General features: G+C 52.4%; 1 protein-coding gene across 1 annotated transcript in view; it reads left to right on the plus strand.

The window, feature by feature from the left end:
• Nucleotides 1-100, plus strand: part of ZNF746 (zinc finger protein 746) — a 20,224-nt gene extending 20,124 nt beyond the window's left edge. The window contains exon 8 of the mRNA XM_029954500.1: nucleotides 8-100. Within this exon, the coding sequence (XP_029810360.1) occupies nucleotides 8-100 (93 nt within the window). The remainder of the gene's footprint in view (nucleotides 1-7) is intronic.
• The last annotated feature ends 209 nt before the right edge of the window (nucleotides 101-309 follow it).

Here is a 309-nt window from a genome sequence, read left to right on the forward strand (position 1 = left end):
GCTGCAGGCCGTCCGCGTGGCAGGAGAGCCGCCCCGGGAGACGTCGGGGCGGCGGTGGGGTCGGAGCCCGGAGCCGCAGATTTCCCAGCCGCCGGACTGACCCCTGGAAGAAGAGAAACTTTGCGACGGCCCGGCGTCCGCCTCTAAACAGTAGGATTCTCCGATTGTGAAACTGAGCAGCATAGAATTTTAAGTAATTTAATTATGAAACTTTTTTTTTTTTAATTCTTGACGAAAACGCTGGAAAAATAGTCGTAGCGCCAGTTTAAACTTTAGAGTGTACTTTCGGTTTCCGGAGCGTGTGTTTGT

This window comes from Suricata suricatta, chromosome 2 (genome assembly GCF_006229205.1).
Source record: "Suricata suricatta isolate VVHF042 chromosome 2, meerkat_22Aug2017_6uvM2_HiC, whole genome shotgun sequence".
Classification (NCBI taxonomy): domain Eukaryota; kingdom Metazoa; phylum Chordata; class Mammalia; order Carnivora; family Herpestidae; genus Suricata; species Suricata suricatta.